This window comes from Podarcis erhardii (assembly GCF_964252035.2).
Source record: "Podarcis erhardii genome assembly, chromosome: 3".
Classification (NCBI taxonomy): Eukaryota; Metazoa; Chordata; class Lepidosauria; order Squamata; family Lacertidae; genus Podarcis; species Podarcis erhardii.
In genome coordinates, this window is record NC_138507.1 from 55,399,661 (window position 1) to 55,426,933 (window position 27,273).

The following is a 27,273-nucleotide window of genomic DNA, read 5'->3' on the forward strand; positions in this document are numbered from 1 at the left end:
TTTAATAGTAGACAATCTAAAGTATTCATTAAAAATGCCAATAAAAATGTTAAAAGCAAGTTACATATTTATAAATATATACAGTGGTACCTCAGGTTACATACGCTTCAGGTTACATATGCTTCAGGTTACAGACTCCGCTAACCCAGAAATAGTACCTCGGGTTAAGAACTTTGCTTCAGGATGAGAACAGAAATCGTGCTCCGGCGGCATGGCGGCAGGAGGCGGCGGCCCCATTCGCTAAAGTGGTGCTTCAGGTTAAGAACAGACCTCTGGAACGAATTAAGTACTTAACCCGAGGTACCACTGTATATATAAAATCAGTAATTTTAAAACACAGTAGTGTTGCTCCTCATCTTGGATGAGATTTCATATTTCAAGTGTTCTGACTATTTAGTTTTCTCTCATCTCAGAATTGTATGTCAGTAAAAGACCTGAAATACTTTATTAAAGTGCTGCTTATCTACAACACACATTACAATGCCAATCTTCCATCATAAGCCCTTGAAACGAAACCTAAAACTGGACCTGGACCACATGTGAGGTGAGCACCCCCATGTTAACAGAATTATTGGTCCTTATTAGTGTACCAGCTGTTCATAGCCAAGTGCCAAATTTATACCTGTCAAATATGAAACAGACTGAAACCGGCTTTCCACATATGCTAATAGTCAAGTACTAGATTGTAAGAAGAGAAACCATTCTGGTGTGTGTGTGTGTGTGTTTTATAGATTATGATGTGATCCACAAACCAATTAAACTTTGACCTAAGTCTATTCTTCATTTTCAAGATAAGCACAAATACAACCTGGGTTGCTCAACTGTACTGAGTAAAGTTCATATGTACACACACTCACACTCTTCTTATATATACACATACATACACTCTTCTATATTGCATTTATAGTCTGGTCTGCAATCCCAGGAGGCAAGACAGTAGTGTTTTACCTGCACCAGTCTGAAAGTTTCCTTCTTGGTGTGATTCCTGCCTGCAAGAGGTTTTTTTGGCTGACAGCAGAGTGCAGTGTTGTTTGGTTGCTGACTGACTAGATGAGCTGGGATGTGATCCAGAGCACATCTTCTCACAAAGGCAAATCTTGCTGCGGGCAGCAGGATTAACACCAAAGGGGATTTCCACTTGCAGGAGTTATAGGAGTATGGGTACGTCAGGATACAAAATTGTAGGCCAGGTACTGTGGGTGACAGGCCTGTGAGACCCTGGGAGAGGGGAAGTTTGGTTTGGTGTTGTTTCCCTTGAGTGAGAAACAGGGGGACAAATGCTGTAGCTGTGTTCTCACTGACAGTGTGGGATTTGTCCACTACTGGGCCTTACTTAGTCTAGTATCTGTGGGCCGATCAACTATATGATGGTAGTGCTAAGATGTGTCTAGGTGAGCAGGTAGCAGCGTGTTAAGAAGATGCTACCCTGATGTCAGTGTTGGTGAGTAGGGCAAGGTATAGTCTGAATGGAGGAGCTGACCATCTGGGGCAGAGGTGTAGAATGCATACCCCGTCTCCCATTTCAGCCCTTCCACTTTTCCAGAAGTTACTGGTAGATTATCCACCGAGTCTTCTGGTCTGATGGTGCTATTAATGAATGTCAGATCAGTTTATAATAAGACCACGCTCATCCACAATCAAATTGGCTGACCTGCCATGTATTACTGAAACTTGGATGGGTAAGCTGGGTGGACCTAACCTAACTCAGCTGTGCCTCTCTCTTCTTCACCACAAAACCTCTTGATGTTGGGATAAGCTTCAAGAGTCTGCACCTGGTGTTTGGACAGAGAGACAGATTGAGGATGCTCCTCCTCTATCAAATACACTGTTGTCCAGGACTGGCTATTCTGTTTCGGCATTTTATTTCTGTGCCTTGCTATCACCACATAATAAAGCTGCTCCTGCAACTTCTACCTACTTGAAGAAAGTGTATTTATTTCAGAACAGCACTGCATGGCCCCAACACTTTCCATACTCTGCACAACCCATACTCACAACCCTTAATGCTTCTTTTTCTGCATGTTCACACACACACTTTTTTCCAGCTCTGCAAGTCCATCTGGTAAAATCACCAACTCTTTCAGCTGTGCTACTGCAGTGGTGTGAAACCCTACACTAAGACCATAAATATAAACATACTCAGGTCTTTTTGCAATAATTTCTTGAATATTCCAGCAATAAGTTGAATTCTAGCTAGAGGGGGGGGGGATCACAACCATGGTCTGAATTATAATTAGGACTGCATTATTTGCAAGCAAACATTTTTTTAAAAAAAAGAAAGTGGAACTTGAAGTCCACTCCCAAATGTTCCTAAAGATACAATTTCAAATTCCTGCTTTTTTCAAGTCATTTTTGGGAGTCTTTGCAGCCCAGGTAAGCTGATGCAATTACACCATTTAATAATGCCTCCCCAGGCATTATTAAAGTCAGCAAGTTATAAAAACTAGCTCAAATGTGAATGCAGTACTTTATTAAGATGGAAAACATCCTGGGAACTATATTTACCTCTCACAGAGCTACAATTCTGGCCGAACTACTGAACACAGCTATGAGAATACTGGTTTGGGAGTAGACCTATGATATAATAGGAAACATATGGAGGTCATCTATAGCTGAGAAAGCAACCAATAATGTAATAGAGATGAAAGGAAGGAGGGGTGAACTGACTCCTTTTATGCTATTTGGTGGTTGTTTATTTTGTATACGAATGAAGTTTACAAAATACATTATCAGCCACATCACTACAAATTTGGATGTTGTGACCATCTATACTTGTTGATACTTTAAGTTGGAGAAGATGACATTGTAAGGGATTGTGTTTCTATAGAACCCTGATGGAATAACATAAGAGAGTCCTGTAAAATAACTAAATAAAAAATATTAAATATCCTCTATGCACTTCCTTTTCAAATCTTGCAATTTTGTTTATGTTTAGAATTTTTGTATATTATTTTGATAAGGCACAAAGATCAATAGCAATTCCATGCTCATATCCAAACGGGAAGAATATTTTTGTGGAGCGAGACATGAGTAAACTGAGTAGTCAGCGTCTTGGGATCATCAGATTTTGCACTGTCGCAGGTAGAAGAAAGGACATATGGGTAGTTTCCCCAAAAGCAGCAAAAGACATGCCTTGTGGAAGAAAGCGACTAGGTTCCAGGTGTCCTTCACAAAGTTTATTAAAAACAATTATGACCAAAAAACCCCCACATTTTAAAAATGAAAGTTTATTATAGTATAGTAGCCATGGATTTATTTTAAGTGAAAAACTAAAGCTCTGTCAGCATAGTTATGTCATGCATTTGACTTGGGAGATTTCTGCTAAGTTCCAATGATAGTACTCTCACTGAAACTTTATTTGGTCCAGCACAATTTGCAAACTATTCATAATTACTTTAGCAGGTGCAAATAGATCTAAGTTTCAAAGATCGAACATGTTTTACCAATATAAATCTATTAATTATAATGTCAAACTAACAGTGATATTCATAGTGAAACTTTTACTTTTAATCTTGAAAGGCTACATATGGAGTGCATTTCTCAGAGCTACAGATGGGTGGAGAACAAGAACCACATAAGCCAGCCCTACTCTTCTTTTTATACAACAGAACTAGCAAAGCTATATTTTAATAATTATTCAGCAATTATCAAAGGCAGAGCTAAAAAAGCAGTGTCAGGAAAGTTTAATCACATGTCTCCATGTGAATTTTAGTCAGTGAAATACTAAACCACTGTCAATTGCCTCCAATGCAAAGTTTTGCTTTCTTTAATTAAGGGCCCTAAGGCTGCTAGATTCAATGTAAGATACAGTTCTTATGCCTTACATAAATAGTTTAACACTTTTATTCAACCCTTAAAGACACTAGACCTCTGTCCTAAACTGTGTTGCAATTTTGGACCATACAACTTATTTATTGTTTGGAGGGGGTAAACAAACAATCTTGAGAGCACATAAAATTCAGGAAACAAGTACAGTTCATTCCTATGCTTACCTACTCAAAAGTAAGTCCCTGCAAGTACAATGGAATTTGCTTCCAATGAACTGTAACAGGATTTTAGTCTTGTTCTATAAGAGCCATGATATTCCTCAACGCTAATGAGATTAAAAGCAATGTGAAGTGTTTATAGATATTATTCCTGGTGATCTGCAATGAGCCATTGTTGTTGGAACAGCCTAACCAAAATATAATTTATCTTACAAGTTACGATACCAAACCTACTCAAACAACACTGAATCCATTTTGCTCTGATCACAACACATCAGCTCTCATTACAAAGTTAGGAGAGCTGTGTTATTGTTGCTCAAATTCCATTTACTTTTATTTCCTCTAGAATAAACTACAATTTACTTCCATTTGTAATTCCAAGCACATTAAATGAACAGCCCATTAAAATCAAGTTGTGAGTTGCCAAAACTGTAATCCTTAAAAAGCAAGTTTAAAAAGATTTGCTTTGCTGTTATGAAGCAGCTGCATGCACCACATACATATGGCATTAACACACATTACTTGTGGAAGCCAGCCTACCAACTTCACTAAGACTTTCCATCAGCGATTATCAGTGTGTTTGCCATATATGTAACCAAAGAATACTTCTCTATTAAGTTTTGCTGCCAACACCACTTATCTATTATTTCAATGGTGCAATTTACAACACTGCACTTTGGCTACATTCTAACACACTTACAAGGAAGACCCATTGAAATCCATGAGTATTGCCAAGCAAACACAGACAAAGTAAGGCTGTCATGATACTTTCATTTTGGCTTGAGTCAATATATAGTTTCAAGTGCTAACACCATGTATTTGGGAAAGTAGCAGTCGTCACCAACAAAGTCAATATATAGCAGCACTAGTAGATGCAGCTATATGTACACAAATTTCATACCACTGAATCATAAAACCAGTTTGCAATATTCAAAAGAAAGGTGAAAAGTTGCAGATGTCCACGTCAGCCTGCATGAATCGGGCATCATGCCCGACCAGGTTTTTGCCTGCAGCACACTATACAAATCCCAGAAACTTATGTCATTCTTGGACAGATATAAATCCAACAAAGCATCAATATTGTAGTAGGCACAAGAGAAAAGCTTTAATACATTAACAGCCAGGTTCTAAAAAGAAAAGAAGAAACGAATCTGAAGGCCTCCTCTGCAAATATGATGTTAGCTTTGAGGCAACAGGAAGGGGTTATACAGGATACAAAAATAGAGTTTCCTGTTTCTAGATAAGAGGACTGTGATGCACGTAAATATGAACAGTTGATAATAACCAATGAAAGAAATTCTAATGAGGGGAACTGCAGTTTACTAGATTAACAAGACAATGCTACTTATGATTGCTGCAAGTAAGATACACACAAAAATTCAGCCTAGGCACATATACTTAGAAATATTCCATTGAACTCAGTATGACTGAACTTGAAGCCTTCTGAATCCAAAACATGATCCCTTTCCATACACAGCCCTTACTTTCAGACTTAGGACTGACCAATAAAGAAGTTCTCCTGTGGAAGCAGCAGACTATGTACCATAGCCTACCCTACATGTGACAGAATCCTCGTTTTACATTTACTAGGAAGCCTCATTGAAATTCAGTGATGATTGACCTGAAAAGGTGCATAGAACATTGTAAGCTGAACTACCTAAGAAAGCTAGCAGGCAAATTAACTGCTTTCCCAGGTAGCGTACACCTGGGAAGCTACTGTCACTTTAATAGGACAGACATGGTTCTGTCACAATCCATGGTCAACAATGTTACTTTGTACCACTGCTGCCTTTCTCCCTACTGTTTTTCACTTACTGCAAATATGACAATGACCATACCACTTGCCCACACAGTATCTAATTGAATACATGATCCTAGTAGTTCCTGGGAAAATGCTTGATAAAGAAATATTACAGTAGCTTCTTAAGATGCAGGCCAGAGCATCAAAAGATTTGTTAACACATTCCTAAGATGGTGATGGCTTGTTTTGCTTAACTGCCATCTGTTCATAAGATTTAGTTTAAAAGGTGTACAAAACTTTAAACAGAAACCAAGGGAACCACAACAGATATGACAATGTATCACTGTGTGTCCCCTTTTTATTGAAACAAAAAACTTCTGAAACAAACTTAAGCTTATTTCACCAAGCATTTGATATAGGAACTTGAACTACCACTTTGCCCTTATCATAGAAACACGCAGCACAGGTAAAAATCACAGACCCACAAAATCAGACTCCTGTAATTACAAGCCTGATGTGTCAGCCAAATAGTCACTGATAACAGTAGCAGCTTTGATCTTAAATTTAATTAGATGATTTACTGAGTGATTCAACCTGGGATTTAGACTGGGAATTCAAGCAATTCAACATTGTAAAAAAATTAATTCTTAGCAGGCATACACACAATTACAGCTGGTCTGTAGCAATCACTATTGGTACAGTCATCAGAACATTTTCAGAGTTGTCTATTTCAAAAGTCTCATACTGCACCAAGTCAAAAGCAATGTACATAGCCACTCATTAGCAATCAGTTACTGTATTGATGTTAGGTATGCCTACGCAAGATTTTCACCCAAGTCTTCTTTGATACCAGCTTTTTATTATTGGCAGTAGTAGTAGCAGCAGCAGTAGTAGTACTAAGACTTTCACCAGGAATAGGGCAGTTACTTAAAAGCACACATGGACACACACTTAGTAACTTAGGTGTTCAATAAAGTGTCTGTGTATGTGGGTTTTTTAAACTTGTTTGTGCACTAATCAAAAGTTTGGGCAAGAACATGAAAGACGTTATGTGGGCCACTTCACATATTAAACAATTCTTATGGGCAAGTTAGTCCCATGAAGAATTAGGGTGCAAGAAAATGTATGCCATTTTGCCCACAGGGTATGCATAGGATTGCTACATCTCTGTGTGTTTCATGATTAATAGAAGTGCCTCACAAGCAGGACCACTTTTCAACTGTTACTATGTTTTAAAAGTTTAACAAGATCCAAGTGAACAATGAAGTGTATTATCCATAAAGCATGATGTTTAAGAAGAGGTATCAATATAATCCTATAATTTCTCCAACATATGGCCTCAATTAGAGTAATAGTACAATTCCTCCCAACTTTTCCCAAATAGTAGGAAAATATTGCACATGTGGAAAACTTCCAGTAACACTGACAAAGCAGATGAGCAGGGAGAAAACTGAACATTGTAAAATCGGCAGATGGATGAAGACAAAATTGGACATTTAACCAGGCAATCACTAATATATTGACAGTTAAGGACGTCCATCAGTCATTAAAATGCTTTATGACAGTTACTTCTGCTACTAAGCAAAATACTGGAGTTAACTTTTAAGCCCTCTTAGCGATCTGACTTGAAAAGTTAGACAAATTTAGTTTAGGAAGTTACGTAACACAGATGTCTTTAGTTTAGAAAATTACATAATATCGTCAGTATTTGTTATGTTGTCCAGCATGCCTGCTAGATTTTTCTTTTGAACGCTGAAGTCTCAAGTAGCACTTAAGCAGAAATGTACTCTGGCACAAAATAAACCCCTACAAGCAAACACACACACACACACACACACACACACACACACACACATCTCGAGACAAGACATAAGATTCAAGCCAACACAAGAGAAAGCTGAGCTTCAGATACGATCGGAGAACTGACGTAGCCTATTTAAATCATCATCCCGTGAGCTCGAAGAAAACCAGAAGCGCTTAAACTATTTTGAATGAAACGTGTCTTTTCCCCATTAGAAGTTCCTCCTCACGTCAAAAGCCGTCCTCCTCCTCCTCCTCCTCACACAGGACCGTGCCCGACAACGACAACAATGAAATTATTGCAGGAAAAAACGGGAGGGAGGGTCGCCAAGGTGGCGGAGAGAGTACCCAAGAAGAACACAAGACCGAGCCACACAAAAGCGAGAGGGTGACTTTTCGGGATCGTAGGGAAGGAAGTTAATTTCTGCATTATCATTGTTGTTATTATTTGCGGGAGGGGGGAAGCTGCTTTGAAGGAGTCACCCACCTCTTTGATCTTCTCCCTTTTCTTCCGGATGGCGGGATCGGTCGGTTCCCCTCCCACGGCCCCGACGGGTTTGCGGAACGGCAAGTCCGGCAGCCCGGCGGCCCCCGCCTCCCTCCTGCCCAACTTGTCCTGCAGCAGAAACTTCGCCTTGTCCTGGTGGATGTCCCTGCGGATCTCGTCGGGCAGCTTCTGGAGGGTTTCTTTCGCCTCCCGCAAAGCTCGCTCGTGGTCCTCGCGGATCTTGGCCAAGTTCTCCGCGGCTTCCTCTGCAACAGCGGCGGCGGCGGCGGCGGCCCCATAGCCGCTGCTACTACTCCCGGCTCCGGGCGGCTGCGGCGGGCGCTGGTGTTCCCCGTGCGCCGGGGGCGGCGGCGGCTGCTGGAGGTTGCTGCTGGAGTGGAAGAAGACGCCGCTGAGCAGCTTGGGGGAGTCCGGCAGGAAGAAGATGGCCCCGAAGCAGAGCGTGATGAAGGCGCTGAAGACCAGCAGCAGCACGAACTTCTCCGTCAGGCGGAAGGCGCCGCTGGGGCCGGGGGCTTTCCTGCCTCCGGGCCCGCCCAAGGGACCTCCGCCCAGAGGGCCGCCCAGGGCGCCCGGGCCGGCGGGGCTGCCGAAGAGCGGCAACAGGCTGACGGCGGGCATCGCGCGGGGCTCCGGGACTCAGCGCCCCCTGTAGGCCGGCGGCGCCCGCGGGGCAACCCCTCGTCACCAAACCGCCGCAGCCAGAGCGGGCCGGCGGGACCAGCCCGCGCTTCCTGCCCTCGGCTGCCGGCGGCAACTTTCTTCGTCCTCTTCGGCGGCAGGAAGTTTTGCTCGGCCGCCGCCGCCGCCTCCTCCTGCTCCGCGAGTTCCCCCCTCACGGGAAGCGGCTGCCTTTTGCCCGACGAGGGAAGTTCGGCCCCGAGGTGTGTTTGCGGCTCTGTCAGCTCCTGCCCCCGCCGCCCCCTCGGCTGGTGCGGCTGCTGTCGCCGCTGCCCATTTGACGCCGGCGCTGCCGCCTGCCCTCAGGTATCCGGCGAGAGGAAGGCGGAGCGGCGCTGCTGTTATCGCTGTGGCCGCCCAGCCAATTCATAGGAATGATGACACTTCGCTCCCTCTCTCCCCTCCTCCCTCTCTCCCCTCAGAGGCGGCGGCGGCGGCGGCGCCTGGCACTCGGAAGCGGAGGACAACTGCTTACTCGAGCACGGAGCGCGGAACTGAGGCAGCCGCGAGGGGGAGGCGCCTGCTTCTCGGCGAAGGAGCGCGCTGGACCAATCACAGAGTAGGCGGGGCTGGGTGGTGGCGGGCGAGAGGAGGAGGCGGTTACGGGAAGAGAAGGGGCGGGGCATTCCAAGGAGCGAGGGGCGGGGCGTGTGGGTTTGTGGGTTTTTTACAGTTGAGAAACAGAGCGTCCCGGGCGGAGGGGGGCGTTGCCCGTGCAGCGCGCGTGCGGGGGGCCAGAGCCGCTGGTTGCACACTCACAAACACACACACAGATGACGACTTGGCTTGCTATGCATCGTTGTCGGCTTCCCCTGCTCAGGCGTACGTGACGCCACGCAGGAGGTTAGGCGAAATCCTCGTGCCTGGCCCATCTCCCGGCCTAGGGTACATTAACCCCGGGTCCGTTCATGCATGCACACGTGCAGTAGTACGCAGTTGCGTTTCTTGATCAATCAGTGGGGCTTTCATTCTAGCACGAGATTGCAGCATGACGCGCACCGTCCCGTCCCCCCACAAGAAAACTCAAGTTTTAACACTTGTCAATAAAGGATCTTCCTGTGGACGGCCGGCTGCGTGCATATATATATATATATATTTGTTTACTTATAATGTGGCGACAGTTTATGGGAAGGGAGGAACTGAGGCCGAAATCTGACACCGGCTGTAAATATACAGACCGATCGATACATTGCTAGGCAATAACGGGCGCGCTGGCTTCCTGTGCCGCTTACTTGATTGACTAAGCGAGACTGGGTAAACGTTCACAGCCTCCCACCGAACTTTTCTGGAATTAAACTGCATTGGCTGAAGTGACCAACTGGGTTTTTCCACTACAATAATCTAGCGGGGCTTCCAGACTCTGCTGCCCATGCACAAAAGTTTTGCACAGTGTCCTGAGGACGACCTGATCAAATGGAGTTGTCAACTTTTCCTTTTCTTGCGAGGAATCTTATTCGGAATAAGGGAATTTCCTTTTAAAAAAGGGGAAAGTTGAGAGCTATGGCTCCGATTTAAATCACGTTACCTCCCCCAAAGAATGCTGGGAACTGTAGTTTGTCAAAGGTTCTGGGACTAATAGCTCTGTGGAGGGTAAGATACTGTTCCCAGGATTCATTGGGGGAAGCCATGTGCTTTAAATGTACTATGTGGATGTTGCACGAGTCTGGCTGTTGTTTATTTACTGGACTTGTAGCCTGCCCTATCCCAAAGACTTGGGACTGTTAGCAGTGTACTAATTATTCTACCTTATACTCCACACCACTCCATCCATGTGACCAAAAGCATCCATAGTAGCCTTACATCCCTACAACCTTGGGCAAGTCTTCTTAAGAAAGTAATTCTAGAGTTTAGGTGCAGCCATCCATGACACTTGTTTATATTCCCTTGCAGGCATTATTTGGTTCATAGTGGTGGTATGCTTAAACATTATGATAGAGATGCTCTTATAGCTACAGGGTGGTTCATAGCCACCAGCCGCTTGAATTCAGCTTGGAAGGTAATGCAGGGTCTGGGAGAATATGGACTGGGTGAGTCACCATTAGAAGGTCGGCTGCAATATTTTGCATTGGCTAATACTTGTGAATTATTGCCAAGGAGAGCCTTGCATAAATATTTGGCTATCATTTAGCAACAAAGGCTCACCTGGGCCTCTGCATGTTGTACTTTGCTGCACAGCTGTTGTGTTGCTGTAGTGCACTTGACAGATAAAACATATGCTCATTTAGGGTCCATGGTACTCTGGCAGCTCTAGGTGGGAATTGTGCTAGGCAAAAGGGTTTGTGTGTGGTTGTGAAGGGGATTGAAAATGGTGGTTGTGGGCTTCTTAAATTCAGAATAATACTGTTTACAACATTAAAGTCTCACATTGAACAAAATGATCCATAGAAAGTACTTTATGATCTGAAAATAGAAACGATGTATGTACTTTTGTAACCCCAGAAAATCTTTAATAAAAACAATTAAAAAGAAGAAGAAGGGGAGGGGGGATGGCCTCCCTGGGTAGAAAAAGTTTTCAAGTGCTTAAAGTAAAGGGAAAACAATCATCTGATATGTTGCAAAAGAAAAAGAAACTGAATGTTTTGTTTAATTAAAAGTTTGCAATGAACAATGACTCAACGCTTTACCAAACTTACAAAGCTATTTTTTTCTATAAGAAGTTATGTAAAGCTACACATTTATTGTACATGGCTCTATGCCCAAAGCCCTTGCCAAGCAGTAAATTATACAGTGGTGTTGTAATGAACATAGAAATGAAAGGAACAGCTATAAAATGGTTTAACAATAGCCTGCGAAGTCTTTGACATTAAAAAGCACATTTATAGTACGTACAGTACCCCAGAGCATCTCCAGTGACCATGAAGCTACACTTCACCATATGGTTAAGAACAATGTGGTGAAGAAACAAACCAAATCAGAACCCTATAATCACCATCTTTTTATTTATTTTTTAAGGGAAGGGATTGGAATTTTTCATGGAAGATTTATTTTACTTTCGACTAGAATTTTAGCAGACAACAGAAAATCTTTGTCAACTCTTAACACAATCATTTATGTGACTATATTCCTCTTAGGCTAGTGCTACATTGTACTGCAGACCACTGCTTTAGTTTGTTGCTCTTTGCGCACTAGCACATTGTATTATGTTATGGCCACAACATAAGAGGCTGCTAGAAATTGAATTAAAACTCAGTTTGTTGGCACTCAAATGCAAGTGGGCATATGAAATGAAGAGAAAGGGAAAGTATCGCTTGATTGGATTGCACATGCTCAGTGTCTCTTGAGTTGGGATGGAGGAGAAATTCAAATCTGTTTGTATTTAAAGGCAAATTTATCAAATTTTTACTTCTGTCCTTTGCAATTCATACTTATCTGAATTTTGTGATGCAGCTCTCTTACCAACCAATGATAACAAAAATGCATATATTATGTAAAATGTGCAGATGAATGAATGTATTAGTGAACATAACGTGAGAAAGGCATTCTGTTAGGAGAAAATGCTTACAAAATGCATAGAAAAAGTGTTTATTAGGAGAAATTTGCACTAAAATGCAGAAGTGTTTTTTTAATCACAAATTGCTGCAGAAATGTGGAGAACTGAATTTAAGTTTGGAAAAATAAGAAACTGGGGGAACTTAAACTGACAGATCCTTACATGGCAATCTGTAAAGTGCTATGTATGTCTTAGGTTCAAACTATATGAAAGACCATGTTCCTCTGGTTTTGAGATCTTTGAGGGAGGCCTCTCAGTCCCACCACCCTCACAGGCACACTTGGTGGGGATGTGGGAAAGGGCTTTTTTAGTAGCTGCTCCCAGACTGGAACTCCCTCCCGGGAGAAGATAGACTGGTTCCCTCCTTGTCCTTCTGCCAACAGGTGAAGACCTTCTTGTTCCAACAGGTTTTGGGGAGCTGACTGCTTTTAATAAAAGGGATGGTGCAGTGCTGTTTTTATTGCAATTATTTGTATGTTTGAAACACACACACACAAACATATATTTGTTGTGTTTAATAAAGAAACAATGAGAAACTGAGTGTTAATTCAGCATTTATCACTCCTTGGTCTGGAAAGGCCTTCAGTACTTTGCTGTGTTATTTCTTTGTGACCATGGAACTTTACCTGCAAACACCCTACGGACCACAAGCAGTCCTTACACCACAGTTTAGGAATTACTGCCAAGGATATTTAGGAAATTAAGATGACTACGGATTAAAGATATTTAAGCTAACCACAATTGTGTTAATTATACTATCTGCAGGTGGTGTATTGTATTATGTCTTGTGAAAGATTATGTGGATATTGCCTAAGTTTTAACAATCTTGTGCCCTCAATTATCCCTTTGTTGTTATTGCCCATTTCCTTCCTTCTCTTAGCAAATATGCAGTGTATGCCTGATTTTTTTTCTTTTTTGATGATTCCCAATATGGCTCCACCAATTAAACACTACGGAAATTGCTTGCTGAGGGTTCAGATGATCTTATCCTCACCAACTGGAAGGGCATTTACAGATCATAATTTCTATTGCTAGCTGCAATGCTTTAAATTCAAATGCCATTGCTGCATGGAATACAGCTATATACATATTTTGGTGCATTCATTTATGATATATGGTTTTAAAGGGCCTGATGAAACTTGTAATGGAGGCTCTAAGCAGTTTGCAAAATACGGAAAATAGTTACACAAGACAGACATGATTAAAATACACAATAGTTAAAAGAAAACCGTAATTAAAATAAAAAACCCAATCACATTAAAACATTACAATATAAACACTCATAGTTAAAACGTACAATAAAAGAATCCAATTAAAAGTGATAAAAAACGAGTCTTGCGTCAAGAGATCAAGGGAATGCCTTTCTGAACAGGTGCATCTTCAAGAACTGGCAGAATGCCAGTAGAGATGGGGCCTCATATTTCTGCAGGAAATGCATACCACAACACCAGTACTACCAGTGAAAAACCCCACCTCTGTCTCACCATAAATCATCAGACTATCATAGGACTAACCAGGTTCCAGTTGTAGATATCAATGCCCTTACTGAGCAATGGGGTGGAGAGTTGATCTTCCAGGTATTCTTATTCTTCTTATTCATTTCATGTTTATACCACTTTATATTTTTATGAAAAAAAATCCTCAAAGCGGTTAATAACACATAAAAACATCAAAGTATACATTTAAGGTGGCATAATTGACAGGAAACTAAAATATTAAAGATTTCAAAATAAAACATTGCAAAGGAGGTCAACTACAGAATGCACATTTAACACAGCAAAATTAACAAAAAAAAAAGCAAAACAAAGCCTTACTATAGGAAGTCAAGTATAAAAATGCACATTTAAAAGAGCATAGTTAGCAAGAGAATAAAATATTATCATACGCATAGAACATCTACTGGGCAGTGGCTGTGGAAGCTCAGGTTCAATGACCCAGATCTGCACTCAGAGACAGCCAAGACAGCTGCCTTAGCTTTTGTATCTGGAGTGATTCCTGGGCCCCATCCTCCCAGGTCAGGTGGAAAAAGGCCTGTAAGGCAGGAAACAGGTTTTCCAGGACTTACAGCCAAGATGACAACCTGCTCTAGAGTTGTTTAGGGCTTTATATGTAAGAATACTGTAAAACTGGCTCAGTGGCTCATAGGCAGTCTATCATCCCTTAGCACTGGTGTGACATGGGCCCACATTCCCCCTGTCTTCCCCCCAGGGAATTTATACAAGTATTGCACTTTCTCCACACCAAGCTTTTAGTACTTAAGGCAGTCTTCCCATTTCTTCCTTCCCATCTTTTCCTGCATTCTTCATTCTGCACCAACTCATCTGCTATTAATGCTTTTCTTTTTCAACTCCTGTCTCAGTGGCTTCTGATAGAATTCTTCCTATGGTGTGGCATCCTCCCCTTCTCTGTTCATGAAGGTGCTTGCCTTTCCTATTCTATACATGACATTGTGGCTGAATCAAAACAGATCTCCAGACTTCACAGCCCTGTTCACAGACATTGAAAAGCCCCTCTCCATGGGTGATGGTTCGGGGAGGGTAGTAGCAGGTCTGATGATTTTTGCCCATCTTATCTTGTAAGCTGCAACATTTGTATGCACACTCCCCCTTTCCACCACTCATTATGTGTTCCTTCCCACTTATCCATGCAGTGTGAAGCAACTGAGTAAAAGAATGACCCTCACAATGAATTAGCTATGTTTGTAATATTGCGACAATGTGAAATCTGATTGGCAGTATGGAATTGTAACATACAGCAATCACATTCGCCATGTGATCCCTGATTGGCTAGTTAATACAGTGTGCGAAATAAGGAGAAGTGGAATAAAAAAAGTGCCTAAACAGCTGTCCAAAGTGAAAATGAACATGGTCAAATGGCTGTGTGAAAAAGTCAACATTTGATGGTCTTTGGAGAGACATTTTTGGACATCCCACTTCTCATTACACCCCTCATTTCATATCAAAAATGTTCACTCCTGAATATTCATTGCAACCTTACACAAAATCCATTTCTTCAGCAAAGCCTCTACCTGCAACTTTACTGTTAACACTGGACTTTGTATCCTTTTCCCATTGTTCATTCATCACACGGTGACCTCTTCCTATACTCCCCCTGTGCTTTCTTATTTTCTGTCCAGTGCCTAAGAAACTGTTGGCAATAAAACATGTTAAATGGTAGTGGTACCAGATATAGCAAGATTCTAAAAGTAGAGTTTTAGTAGTGCCTTCTACCTTTATGATTTATCTGAGTTGTAAGAACTACCGGTATTTCCCAACAACCTCCTGTAATGTTCTTCAACAATACCAAGTTGCACTCTCATACTCTGTGTGGTCGTGATCTAAAAGCATTGCAGTCTTTACACCTATTGCAGCTTTTATACTTGGATGCACAAACAAGTCACTCTCTTTCTTTGATCTCTGGCCTTTAATCATTGTGGGTCCCCTTCAAATCTTGGTGCTGCATTTCAGAATAGATTCAACTTCATAGGCGATTTTGCTGCAAATAAAAGCACAATAAGAGGGAACAGTAGTAGTAAATGTGTTAGATTTCTTTCTAGTCCAATAAGGAAATATGACATTAGGGTATATTTCCAGATTACAACTCAACATTGATGCCTCTAAATAAAACATTAAGATACTAGGTTTGGTTAACAATTTCTCTGTTTTTCTTCTGTTGTGTTCCTTAAAAAATAACTTTAAAACTTATGCTGCATGCCCTTTTTATATTCCTTTTATATCAATAATAAATGCTATCCAGAAAGAAAGTGGAAATATTTATTTATTTACTTATTTTATTTCTTATGTTTCCTCCACCATTTAGAGTACTTATTCTGTTCTTTGGACATCAGATTTTGGGAAGGGGAAAAAAAGATACCTTGAAAAAAATAAAGGGCCAGATTAGCCCATTGGCAATGCCTCAAGACATACCTCAATTTCTTTTTAGCATGTGTCATCTGAACAGGCACACTGTTCCCATGGACAATTAATATAATGGTGAAGAAAAGGGTTTTCTAATATGAATCAACACTGTACTTTTAAAGAATGGTTGGTGCCTGTTGACCATTGCTGCCCAAGTGCTTCTATTTTATGGCTTTAATTTTTTTGTCTGTAATGGTTGTATTATGAGACTTTAATTATTATGCCTTCCCAATGATTTAGAAAGCCTTCATTTTAAGAGCCCTTGCAACCTGTCTCACTTTTGTTGCCGTGTTATAACAGGCCAGTTTTGTTCCGCCATTCTCAGCCTAGCCCCATGAATTTTATTTCGTGCAATCACTCAGAAGATGGCAGTTCTCAGGGGGGTGGACTGCCATGTGTTGATTAATGCAGCTGGGATGCCTGTGTTCAGGCCATACCACTATGAATATTTGTCTTTTTCCAAATGAGATCAAGGACTTTCTCCTTAGTTTTCTAGCCTTAGGGTGCTTATTCCATTGATTTACTCGGTTGGCTTACTTTTTAATAGGGGAAAGACTAATCAAGAACAAAAATCCAAACTTGTCTGCTCTCCAGACTTCTTCTGGATTATCTGGTATAGCTAAACCCAAACTTTGGAAAAGGGGTAGTTGTGTTAGTGTGTTGCAGCAAAAACAACCATGATTTATTTGGCACTTAGAAGATGGACAGATTTATGGTGGTATATATTTCCATTGGCTAGAGAGACCATTTTGTCAGTTCATAATCACCTAAGTGCATAGTAGGTACACATATATAACCATAGAGAGAAGTGTTATTTATTGTCGAGGGCCTGAGCACCAAGTCTTCGCTTACGTGGTGACTAGGATGGCTACAAAGCCGAGTGCTAGTGAGACCTCAGACACTCACCCTCTTAATTTCCCCAGAGATGTTTGTTACATTTTGCTAAGCATCAGTTTTTGCCAATAGATTTTGGGTGGGGAGAGAGCCCAAATCATGTGCCATGTACTGGGCAGAGAAAATCCTCTTGGTACCACTTAGCTCAGAGAAATACCTGACAGCTAGAGTTTTTGGGGTGGGTGGGGAGGGGGTCCTCTTTCTCTGAAAGTCAGCCTAAATTTGCATCTATACAACTTAGTTGGAATATGCAAACGTTACATTGATGTGTATCACGGGCCTCTGCCCTGAGTCTTTTAGATATCTAGCAATGCCCCTTCTTGCTGACATTGGTTTTAACAAAGTAGACCAAAAGGGCATGCCGTGTAAGAGATGCAACATGTTTTTCACACTGCTATACAAAAGGGTGATTTGGTTGATTTACAGGGCCTGTGATCTCAGTTTCTCTCTGTTTATGGCATTGATTGTGATGCATCCTGGGAAAAGACAGATACCTCTTGGACACTCCTTAAGGGGTGCAGAGCCCAGGCTGGTCTTGTGCCTATACACTCCAGACATACCAACAGATAAGGATCAGGACAATCATTCCGAAACATGTATGTAAGAAACCTAACACAACAATTCTAGGCATGTTTACTCAGAAGTAAGTCCTACTCCAATAAGACTAATCCTAAATTTGCCTGGACATCAGTGGGGTGTGTAGAAGTGGCATAGCCATTGCTGCATCTGCAGCCTTGCCATTCATGCCAGCCGGGACACAAGGCAGGCAAAATCCTGCTCAGTGCTACACCAGCCTGGAGCTGATATAGCAACTGAGCCCAGATCAGACTCACTGTCTTCAAACGATGGCAGTCAGCCTGGCTTGGAAACTAGTTTATTCCAGGTCTGTGCAGCCCTTCACTGCCCCTGGAATGTTTTGTTTGGGAGTTTTCCATGGGCTACTGCTGGTGGGAATCCTGCTGCCAGTAATTTTGCCAGGCAGGATGGGGAGCCCTGCACTGGAGGAGAGATATCAGCATCAGTCCATGGACAGAGACTAGTGGAACTGCTTTTGGATGCGCTCTAAGAGAGACACCTGCCCCATCCAAAACCTCCCTCCCCAGTATTTCAGATTGTGGGGTTTAGATTGCAGCCTTATTTTCTAAGGCATGTTCAGAATTGTAGATTAAATCTGAAGCTTTTAAGAGGACACTGTACCCAGGGAGTTAGGCTACAAAATGGCACAAAGCAGATTTATTTAAAGTAATAATACACTGTTAAAATATATTTTGAAATATGAAGCACCTGTTAAATGCAATGTGCATATTGGTCCAACATATTCAGACTGAAAGAGCTTAAGGTATTCAGTTCAGTTCTCTAGCAATGCAGAAGTAATTAAATGCACATATATCACTTTACGAACACATACCGGGAAAATTGTCAATATACAACTTTCAACATCCATTGGTAAAATGCAGCCCCAGCAGTGAACATCACCTTAATGAAAATCTGTGAAGTACACAACTGTACAGTGCTCGGCAATAGATAACAAATTGGAAATAAGGGAAATATTATGGAGACACAAAAATGGAACATTGCATTTAATTTATGCTTTATATTTCAAAGGGTATTTTAATAATATGTTGTAACTTTTAATAAGCCTCTTCTGTGCAATTTTGTGCTCTAACTTTTGAGTGTAGCATAGAACTTTTTCTTAGAATTTATTACCCTTCCTTTTTGTATGTGAGGGTCTTGTACAGCCTTTAAGAGGATTGCAGTGTAGGATCATTTGAGTCATGGGGGACCCTGAGCTGCACAAATATGAGGCTCCCTACCAACGATTGATTGAGTGAGGGTTTAATAGTCATTTATGCTAAAACATCTGCAGTGGGAATAATTTTACTCAAGTGTACAATATGCTAATATGACAGCATAGGATCAAAGTACAGTAACAATTCCTTCCTCGAAACTTCCTTGGTAGCAACTGCAGGGAATGCTCTCTAAAAGGCCTTAATTGGTCCTTGGTACCTTCAGTGCTGAACAAGCAGGGTCCCATGGACACTGGGAAATGTAGTTCTTCTGGTTGCATGAGTTTTTAATATAGATAGCAGGCAACCTGGAACTTCTTTATTGTTGTTGTTGTTGCTGCTTTTGTTGTTGTATAGTTGCTTCCCCACCCCAAATGAAACTCACTCACACCATTTACAATGGATTCATGTTACACTGAAGGCATTAAAGACAGGTATACATTGAATGACTATATTGTAGAAAGGTAAAGGCACTTTATAAAGAAAAGTAATAGAGGTACAGAGATATAGAAATTTGACTGGGGGCATTACAGGTCTCTTATGAATGAAGAACAGACAGGACATAGAACATACCTACATCATAAAAAAAAATCCAACTTATTAATATGTGTAATGTAGGACCTACTCTAAGGAAAATGTGCATAGCATTTCAGTCTGTTGTATTTAACTTCATGGAATCTAGAGCAGCATTTTAGCCCATGGCAACTCTGTGAGCTAGTTCAGGCTTAGAGAGAGTGGCTTGTTCAGTGAGCAAATAGCTGAATTGGGATTTGAACCTTGTTTCCCACATCCAAATATTGCATTGCCACAACAAATTACATTCCAGCTACCTCTCAATTTCTTCAGAGGCATGTACTAACTTCCCTTGACTAAGTGATTGAGAGACAAAACTTCATCCCAACACAGTGTTGGTGAGCAACTATAATGGAAGTTAATCATTAATTGTACGTGGACTCAGAAAGACTATTTTAACCGGAGCAGAACCAGGGATGACACTGTTGTTCTGAATAAGGATGCCCATTAAATCCTAGATTTACCTTTTCATCTATCCGTGGAATAAATACACTCTGAAGATCTTGCGGTAAAAGTGACTTGCATACTTACTTTTCTTCTGAAGTCTTTTTTTAAAGACACTTTATTTGTGAGAGGCCATATGGTGTATCTTATCTTTTTTTGCTCACTAGGTAGAACAATAAATCTATTGTGCCTGATGCATAACAATAGGAATCTGTCAGACCTTGCTGTCCTATCATTTGGATGATGATTCAGTTTATATTTACATCCCATCCTTCTTCCCAAAGAAGCATAGGATGGCATGCCTTTGTTGGTAATGTGCAAGAAAATGTAGAAAGTTTTTATTTTCAACTCGGCCAAGAAGATGGGATGCTCTGTAGCCTGTCCCAAACATATCCTGTTCTCTCTATGAAAATGTTGTGTTTTTCTACAGTTTGCCATTCTTTTGGTGTTTCCCATTGCTTTGGAGAAACATCAGCTGCCTTTCAAATCCTTCCTATTCAGACACATTTAAAAGAAGAAAAACATGCATCTAAAGCGTTCAAAAAGTAACTGAAGTGCATTGTATAAGCAAGACAGAAGTATCAAAGTATAATAGAATCAGATCATAGAATCACAGAATTGTAGAGTTGTAAGGGACGCTGAGGATCATCTAGTCCAACTCCCTGCAATGTAGGAATATGCAGCTATCCCATAGGGGGATCGAACCTTCAACCTTGGTGTTATCAGCACCACACTCTCTAACCAACTGAGCATTGCTAGCTTCCTACATTTCCCTCTGACTTGCAACAAGTTAGACAAGATAAATACACTAAATCCATAGGTTACTCTACTGACAATAAGACTGCCGTCAGTGGAACATGGAGTGAAGTAATATTTGGCAATACACTTTATCTCATTCAGCTCCTGCCTCAAATCTGCTCCAGAGTATTGTACAAGTCATATATTGTCAAATGAAGTCATATGGCCATTGATCATTTATATTTATTTATTTTTCTGCCGTACTAGATAATCTCCCATTGATTGAAACTGTATTTCCATTTACTCATCATATACTAGAGATGAGATAATTTAGAATTGGCTGAAATTTACACGAAGCTTTGTTGGTAGAATTTGTTGATAACCGTAACAAGCTACAGTGTTAGGAGATTGGGAATGGAATTATTAGAGGATTCTGAATTCCAAAATCTTGTTTGGGATAGGAAGGCTATTGATATGGAAATGTTGTGTTAAGGAATGAAAACTGCCAAGCAGCATCCTTAATATTCCAAAGTACAATCCACTAAGAACTAGGATTACATATACTCAACATAATTCCCACTGGAACGGGTGGAAAATATGTGGCAACAGTCCTTATGGAGCGTACCTCTTTCCCTTGCAAGAAAGATTTGTTTTCAGAATTGTGGAATCTGACTTGAGCTGTCAGTAATGAACATAATTCACTATGGAATCTGAAACAATGTCCATGCTAGAGAATTCGAGGCATTCCCCAGTTGTAGATGAAATAAAATATTCACCACAGAAAATATAATGAAAAGGCTGCATAATTTTATATAATCATAGCACTAAAAATAATACAACTTGCTTAATTCACGAAGTTTTGCTATTTCTTCTACATGAACATTGCCATTTAATTGCAAATTCTGTTTTTTTGCCATGTAATTTTTATTGCCTTGTCTAGGTAAGTGTCTCTTGAGCTTGAAGCTGGCCAGTAGCTCACATCTCTCACTTGCAACATCTGTGCAACCAGACAGAAACAATGAGTCCTGCTAAATAATTCCCATGGGGATAGGGGACAACCACATCAAACTTTGCTTGTATGAAATATTTACCCAGCATGTTCTTTCTATAGAGGAGCAAAGAGGTTCTTGTTAAGTTAATACCCTTTGTGTGTGTGTGTGGGGGGGAGGATTTACTGATTTCAGAAGGCTTCCTGTACAAATGTTTGTTGATCACACTGACAACCTTTCCAGTATGTAATGTTGACTGCCCATGTCCCTTTATCACCTTTTGCCAGACCTGGGTCCAGTAATGGAACAAGGCACTGAACAGGATAACCCCAAGGTGGGGTTGTTGTTGTTGTTTAGTCGTGTCCGACTCTTCGTGACCCCATGGACCAGAGCACGCCAGGCACTTCTGTCTTCCACTGCCTCCCGCAGTTTGGTCAAACTCACGCTGGTAGCTTTGAGAACACTGTCCAACCATCTCTTCCTCTGTCGTCCCCTTCTCCTTGTGATCTCAACCTCTCCCAGCATCAGGGTCTTTTCCAGGGAGTCTTCTCTTCTCTTGAGGTGACCAAAGTATTGGAGCCTCAGCTTCAGGACCTGTCCTTCCAGTGAGCACTCGGGGCTGATTTCCTTAAGAATGAATAGGTTTGATCTTCTTGCAGTCCATGGGACTCTCAAGAGTCTCCCCTAGCACCATAATTCAAAAGCATCAATTCTTCGGTGACCAGCCTTCTTTATGGTCCAGCTCTCACTTCCATACATCACTACTGGGAAAACCATAGCTTTTACTATACGGACCTTTGTTGGCAAGGTGATGTCTCTACTTGAGCCATAATGTATGCTAAAGATTGCTCTGCTTGATATTCCATCATAATAAATTATATGGCATTATGCAGTGCCATAGGAGGAAGGCTCCTATGTAGCTCAGTGGTAGAGCATCTGCTTGCATGCAGAAGGTCCCAGGTTCAGTCCACAGCATCTCTGGGTAGGACTGGGAGGGAACCCAGCCTGAAATCCTAGAGGGCTGCTGCTAGTCCAAATAAACTATTCTGAGCTGGATGGACCAGTGGTCTGACTCAGTAGGAGGAAGCATCCTACATGTCTAGGAAAGGGCCTTCTCTGGGATGGTGCTCCATTTATGAGGTGTGTCCGGTGCCTACTTTGGGTTTTTTTTGTTTCAGTTCCAACTTAGAATATACCAATTTGTCCAGGCATATGTGAGGAGGCTAACTAAGGTCGCAGTCCTCACTTGCCTGGCAGTAAGTTGCAATGGATTTAACCGAACTTACTGCTGAATAGAAATGATGAGGATTGTACTGCTGGTTCAGTGCTGGAAGGATGGAGCCAGCTGCAGTATTAGAGGTTGTTTCAGAGTGCACTTATGGCTGTGATTTAAATTACTTTTTAATTGCTTTTGTTTGTTTGCATTGTCTTTTGTTGATATTTTGTTTTCTATAATCTGCCCTGGGATCAATACTGATGAAGAATGGGCTAAAAAATTTCAAAGCAAATAGACACAATTGCCTAGCATAGTTGTATTGGGTTAATTTACATACCTATAACATTTTTTTTAAAAAATGGTTTATTTTCTTTCAGCATGTGTGGACAACTGCCTAGCTATAGTCAAAGGCTCAGACCAATACGAAAGTAACAACAGAATGAACGACTGGGCACTAAGAGCATAGTGACAACATATGAGAAACTCCTCTCCTTATTCTGTCACTCAGAGCTGGCGCCACCCTCTTCAGGGCTTCTTATTTAGCCCTCCTGATAACATCTTGTGCACTGGAATATGGATGTAGCCTGAGCTTTGGGGACATAAATGGGCAAAACATTGTTGTCAAGAGGAGACAAACGATAAACTCCACTGGCGGGCAGTTCAAAGCTCCTGATTGTTCTATTGTCATTGAAATGTATTGTTTTAAGGAGCTCCAAAGAACGCACAAGTCTGGACTTATTTCTGCAGGAACAGAAGGGAACAAATTAGCTTTTTCCAGTTGGCATAAATAGTCTGCTGCCATCCACCTGATTTTGCTTTCCACTCGGCTCCCTCAGTGGTTAAAATGCCAGCACAGTACATTTTCCTAATGTGTTTTGTCAAAGTAGCAATTTTCTAATAGTGTCGTATGAAAAGTAGAAAATGACACAAAATGTTTGTGTTTTCTATTGATCTTTAAAATGACCCCGCTCCTTTTCAGCATAAGTGACTGACAATTACTTGGCAGATAACCCATGCAGACACCGACCTTGAAGAATTAGAGGAAATCTGTTCCATGGATGAAGTGTTCTTGAACAATTTCTCTGAAGGATTGCACACAAAAGTGCTTTCCTCCGGCATCATTCATGCATGCCCTCTTGTTCCACTCTCTGACTGTGGTACAAACGTGATGCTGTAGTCAATGTAAGGAAGAAGAAGAAGAAAAATAAACAAACTACCTTACACCTCAGTTCCCACCCACATCAGTTTATAGAATGCTACAGTATAATGTACACACAAGTTGGATGCGGGTGCGTTGTGCTCTAAACCACTGAGCCTCTTGGGCTTGCTGATTGGAAGGTTGGCGGTTCGAATCCCTGCGACGGAATGAGCTCCCATTGCTCTGTTCCAGCTCCTGCCAACCTAGCAGTTTGAAAGCACACCAGTGCAAGTAGATAAATAGGCATTGCTGTGGTGGGAAGGTAAATGACGTTTCCGTGTGCTCTGGCTTCTATTACTGTGTTCCGCTGTGCTAGAAGCGTTTAGTCATGCTGGCCACATGACCTGGAACGCTGTCTGCGGGCAAATGCCAGCTCCCTTGGCCTGAAAGTGAGATGAGCACTGCAACCCCATAGCTGCTTTTGACTGGACTTAACCGTCCAGGGGTCCTTTACCTTTACCTTTCCACAAGTGTACCTGTCTTTAATTATTATTTTGTTCAAGCTTCACGACAACACCAGAATACCAAAATTGCAGACCACGTAGCCATGCATCAGGGCCTTGCAAGTGCTTGACAACCCACTTCCCCCCGTGTTTGCAAAGCCAAGTTAGCATTTAGCCCCTACACAGCACAAAAGTGCTTCACGCAGATGACCTGGTGAGGAGTATTATCCCCATACCATAGGTCAAGGGCTAAGTCCAAGAGGCCTGCTTGGGGTTGCCTAGTGAGCTGTGTGGCAGAAGCAAAGCTCAAAGCAGCTATTGTGTTTTTATTTTCCCTAGGTCTCTGTTGCTATGCTACACCAGCTCTCTGAAGCAGCTGGGCAATAAAGGCAGGAGTTTTATTGAGCCCCGGTGAGCTAAATAAAATTTGGAGGCTATCTACCTGCCAGCGTAGTTGACAAGATCTTCACATCCATGCTCATCAGTGAAATGGGCAGGCTACAGGTGCAGTGCTGGGCATCTTTTCATGCAAGCTAGCAGGTCAGCAATCGGTGTGTTTCCCTCCACAACTCCAACAAGCAAGGGAACAAGAGACCTCTTTGCAGGTTGGGAAGGTGTGCGATGACACAGAGGAGCTGCCAGAGAACCTCAGAAAATATGCCCCATTTAAAATATCTATTATTTCTTTAGCTCCTCTCTTAGCCTCTGCCTGTTTTTGCATCTCCCCAATGGTAAGAGAATTGGTAGTAACAGACCTTGGAGGCCACAAAAAGTGTCAGTATTGCAACCAGCTGTTCACAGAGAAGGTGTGTGTGTGTGGGGGGGGACAGAATATTTATTAAGTGAAATAAATGGTGACTTGCTTGAACATTTGTGAACCTGGTCTTGATTTAGGCTGTGTGCACAGGATACCCTTAAAACATGTTCGAAACACATTCTTTTGCACAAAGAGCTCTGGCCACCTTGGTCTATCTCTCACAGAGTTACAATTCCCAAGAACCATTAATAAACTACAGTACCCAGAATTCTTTGAGGGAAAGAATGTGTTCCAGATGTGCTATAAATATTTAGTGTGCATGAAGCCTTAGAGCAACCAATGCTAATTTGGCCTTTGTACAGCAGGCTTTTTTCTGCACACACTCGCACATCCCTCTCTATCCTCCATCCAGGTAAGAAAGAAGCCTCATCAGTCAGGCAAAAAAAGAAAAGAAAAGAAAAGAGAAAAGGAAAAACTCTCAAGGAGGGTGCACAGCAAGGCTGATGAGTGATGTTGTCTGAGGAAGACATGGAAAACCACACACACGATGACCAAGTTGGACAACTGCACTTCTTTGGGCATTCCTAATGACTGAAAGTAGTGATTTTTAAAATGCTGCATTGGCCATGTCCTGATGTTCCAAACACTCATCTCCCCTGTGTTAGAACAAAAAGGAATTTGTTAGCATCACTTAGTGAAAAAGCAGCCACAGACTTATTTGCTGCTCACTGGATGACAGCACTGGTGCTAAGCGGTTTCAGAATTACGGTCTCAGTGGCTTAGTACACATAACTTCATTAGGTTACAACAGGTTATTTTCAGAAAGGCAGATACATATGGAATAAATATTATACACATAGACACACACAGTTAAAACAAACTGACACAGATATTCTTTCATTTGTGTTTGTTTCTGAGACACTAAAATATAAAGCTTTTTGCTGGATGTTATGTTATGCTAATATTCTCATTTATGTCTACGGAATTGCCTGTAGGTGTTAAGATTTTTGATAGCATGTCATATTCTTTTTTGCCACCCAGCTGACTGATTCATGCCACCTAGTAAAGCTTCATATAACTTTCAAGTATGAAACTATGCCTGAGTTGGAGGCGGTGGAGGGGGGAGGGAAAACCATCTTAAGACAAGGCAATTTTAAAAAATAAAATAAAATAAAATAAAATAAAATATAAAAGCTTTGCAAATGTCAACATGGCTATGTAATGATATATGAACCGGAAACATTTTAATTTGTATCTCACCATGTTCAGAGTCACCATTATTTCAGCAATAAAGTGAACAATCACATTAACTTGTTACACGGTAGACCCAACATGTGAAGTTATTATTAATGAAACCATGAATTCATGAAAAAGGAGAGGTAGTTGAAATACTACTGTGCTTCATTTCAAAGAGACATCTGGTGATACACTGAGACAATCAGGATGCCACATTCATAGTTAACAAATTTCATGGCAAGCCAATCTTTGATAGCCCATTGATGGCTATACCTGAGGTATAATATTGGAAAGGGGCATCAACACAAAAGGATTGCCTCTGAAAGGCATAGCAAATTGATAACTGCAATTGTTATCTGAAAACTGCATCTGAATGATGACTATATTGTTACAAATCAGCAGAAATACACCGTACACCATATGACACAGAGATGGTTCAAAAGTCATGAAAACAAAGAGCACAGTTTTAACTGTGGAAATGTGGCATACAAATAAAATGATGTATGTATGTATGTATGTATGTATGTATGTATGTATGTATGTAAACCATGTTTTATTGTGATGTGAATGAGCCACAGTAAGTGTCTAGCCCTTTCACTCCTCTCCTCCCCTCTTCCACCACAACCCCAAGGAGGAGATTTAGCTCCTGTTTTTGATTAACCACAGCTTGTCATTTCATCTAAATCAATAAACTCTTGATTGTTTGAAGCAAGTCAACTTCAAACCATGAATTATGCAGCTAGCTTTTTTCAACAAACCATAGTTAAGATTTTCCACAGTTTAGGGTTTGATTGTAAGGCTAAACTGTAGTTAATCTACAATGGAAGTGAAAAGGTTCAGATTTTCTCTTCAGGAACACAACCGATACCAAGCAG

General features: G+C 41.4%; 1 protein-coding gene and 1 long non-coding RNA gene across 2 annotated transcripts in view; one reads left to right on the forward strand and one right to left on the reverse strand.

The window, feature by feature from the left end:
* The window catches only part of MAN1A1 (mannosidase alpha class 1A member 1), a 55,147-nt gene extending 46,476 nt beyond the window's left edge, over positions 1-8,671 (reverse strand). The window contains exon 1 of the mRNA XM_081856190.1: positions 8,015-8,671. Within this exon, the coding sequence (XP_081712316.1) occupies positions 8,015-8,656 (642 nt within the window). The 5' untranslated portion in view covers positions 8,657-8,671. The remainder of the gene's footprint in view (positions 1-8,014) is intronic.
* A 69-nt stretch (positions 8,672-8,740) lies between these two features.
* Positions 8,741-23,987, forward strand: LOC309338817. The gene is made up of 2 exons (XR_014155061.1): positions 8,741-9,275; positions 23,142-23,987. It is a non-coding gene; the product is annotated as an uncharacterized lncRNA (long non-coding RNA).
* The last annotated feature ends 3,286 nt before the right edge of the window (positions 23,988-27,273 follow it).